The 2028-nt window shown below is 60.5% G+C and overlaps 1 protein-coding gene across 1 annotated transcript; it reads left to right on the top strand.

Annotated features, from left to right (window-relative positions):
- Positions 1-733: 733 nt before the first annotated feature.
- On the top strand, positions 734-1603 carry FAM181A (family with sequence similarity 181 member A). The gene has a single exon (XM_037393253.1). The coding sequence runs from the start codon at positions 734-736 to the stop codon at positions 1601-1603; it is 870 nt and encodes a 289-aa protein (XP_037249150.1).
- The last annotated feature ends 425 nt before the right edge of the window (positions 1604-2028 follow it).

Here is a 2028-nt window from a genome sequence, read left to right as displayed (position 1 = left end):
CGTGGGGAAATGATTGTATTTATTAGCTGTCTTTCTGTGGCTGTCCCCATGGTGACAATTTGTGATGGCAAAGAATGCGAGGAGGGGAGGCTGATGCCTGATTGGGATGCTTTGTATTTGGCAAAGTGGCTTCTGATTGGCCTGGGAGAGCCCCGAACTCGCCGGAGTCGATATTCATTCAGCTTGCTCAAGTGCTTGCTAAACTGCGTCCAAACACTGGCAGGCCCTGGCCGCCTCCGCCGAGGTTGGCGGTGTGTAACCTGCCTAACGAGATTAGCGGGGAAGGGGCTCTTCTTCGCGGCGACGCTGCAGCTGCCAGCACCGGCGAGAAAAGCCGCCGCACGCCGGGTGAGTGTCCGCGCTTGCTTACAGGGAGGCAGGAGTGGCAGCCCCTGCTTCTTTCCACGTAAGCACTATCTAACAAGATTAGACGCCGGGCTGGCATTGGTGAGCCGCTCCCCATGCCGGTGTGCACTGGGGCAGCGGCGCGGGGCCGTGGGCTGCGGGCACGTGGCGGGAGTTTGCCGGCATGGAGGAGGGCTGATGGACAACTTGTCTGCGTGGCTGAGAAGTTTGACATGTCCCCCCAGCCTCCCTCCATTTGCTGGGTGCTATTTGAACCAAGTCTTCCCGCTCTTAAGTCTGCCTGTCGTGTTTCGCAGGTTTGTCAGCGTTTGACTGAAGGCGGGTTATAAACTTTTAATGGGAAATTCCGTGTGGTGCATCCAGTGAGATGGCATCGGACAGCGAGGTAAAAACCCTACTGAACTTTGTCAACCTGGCCTCCAGCGACATCAAAGCGGCTCTGGATAAATCGGCTCCTTGTCGCCGGTCGGTGGACCACAGAAAATACTTGCAGAAGCAGCTCAAGCGGTTTTCTCAGAAGTACTCCCGAATCCCACGGTGCCACCCCAGCAAGCCCCCCGAGTGCAGCTGGCGCAGGGGGGCAGAGGACCGGGGCCGGGGCCCCCAGCCTGAGGCACCTGACCCCAGCCCCCCTGGCGGAGCTGCCACCGAGAAGGTGCCACAGACTGCTGAGGCTGAGGAGAACCTCGCCGGGGAACGGGTCTTGCAGGAGCAAAACTCTGAGGCCACCAGGCCGGACCAGGTGCCCATGAGGAAGCGACAGCTCCCCGCTTCCTTCTGGGAAGAGCCACGGCCAGCCCAGAGCCTGCCAGCCAGGGCCTTTCCTGCTGGCCCCGAGGGGGTCCCAGCCCCCAGAGACCCTCCTCCCTATGAGGGGAAGAAAAGCAAACGGAGCCCGGATGCTGCTGGCCCAGAGAGCCCCCCTGAGCCTGCTCCGCATGCTGGGGAGAAGGACCCTGCCGGGGTCCTCTCGGGTCGGGTGGGTGCCTGGACCTGCTGCCCCTTCCCCTGCCCTGGGCTGGGGGTGTACCAGCCCCCCAGCACGCTGCCCCCATCGCCCTTTCCAGGGCTGGGGCTGTGGAGGAAGAGTGTGGCTGCGCTGCCAGCGGAGGTGCCGCCCTTCTGCAAGGAGGCCGAGGGCACAGGGCAGAAACTCTATAGGCCTGTGGTTTTGAAACCCATCCCCACCAAGCCCGCCGTCCCCCCGCCAATCTTCAATGTTTTTGGCTATCTTTAGCCAGGGGGTGTCAGAGTCACGCTGAACACAACAGCTCCTGAGAGTGCATTGAAATGCCCGGTTGGGCACCAGGCGTGAGCTGCTGACAGCGTGGAGCAGCAGTGGGAAGGAGGTCAGCAATCGCACCCTCTTCCTCGTGGGCGGGCTGGAGCGAATTAGTAACTGTTGGGAAGCTATTGGGCTCGACTCTCCCCTTGGTACACGTGTAAATTAGGAATAAGCCTTACGAAGCTGGTGGCACGGAGCATGAGGCAAACCAGGGCTCTTTCATCGACAGGCATTGTCTGAGCTGTGGCGAGCGGGGCTGCGGGCCATTCATAGCCGCACTTGTAACACCTAGGAGACCTCCTCCATGTGGGAACATCTTTCCGGGGTTGCCCTGCGGCAGCAGCAGCAAAATGAAATGAATTAAACCCATTCAAAGA

Source organism: Falco rusticolus, chromosome 7, assembly GCF_015220075.1.
Source record: "Falco rusticolus isolate bFalRus1 chromosome 7, bFalRus1.pri, whole genome shotgun sequence".
NCBI lineage: Eukaryota > Metazoa > Chordata > Aves > Falconiformes > Falconidae > Falco > Falco rusticolus.
This window is presented reverse-complemented; position numbering and strand designations above follow the sequence as displayed.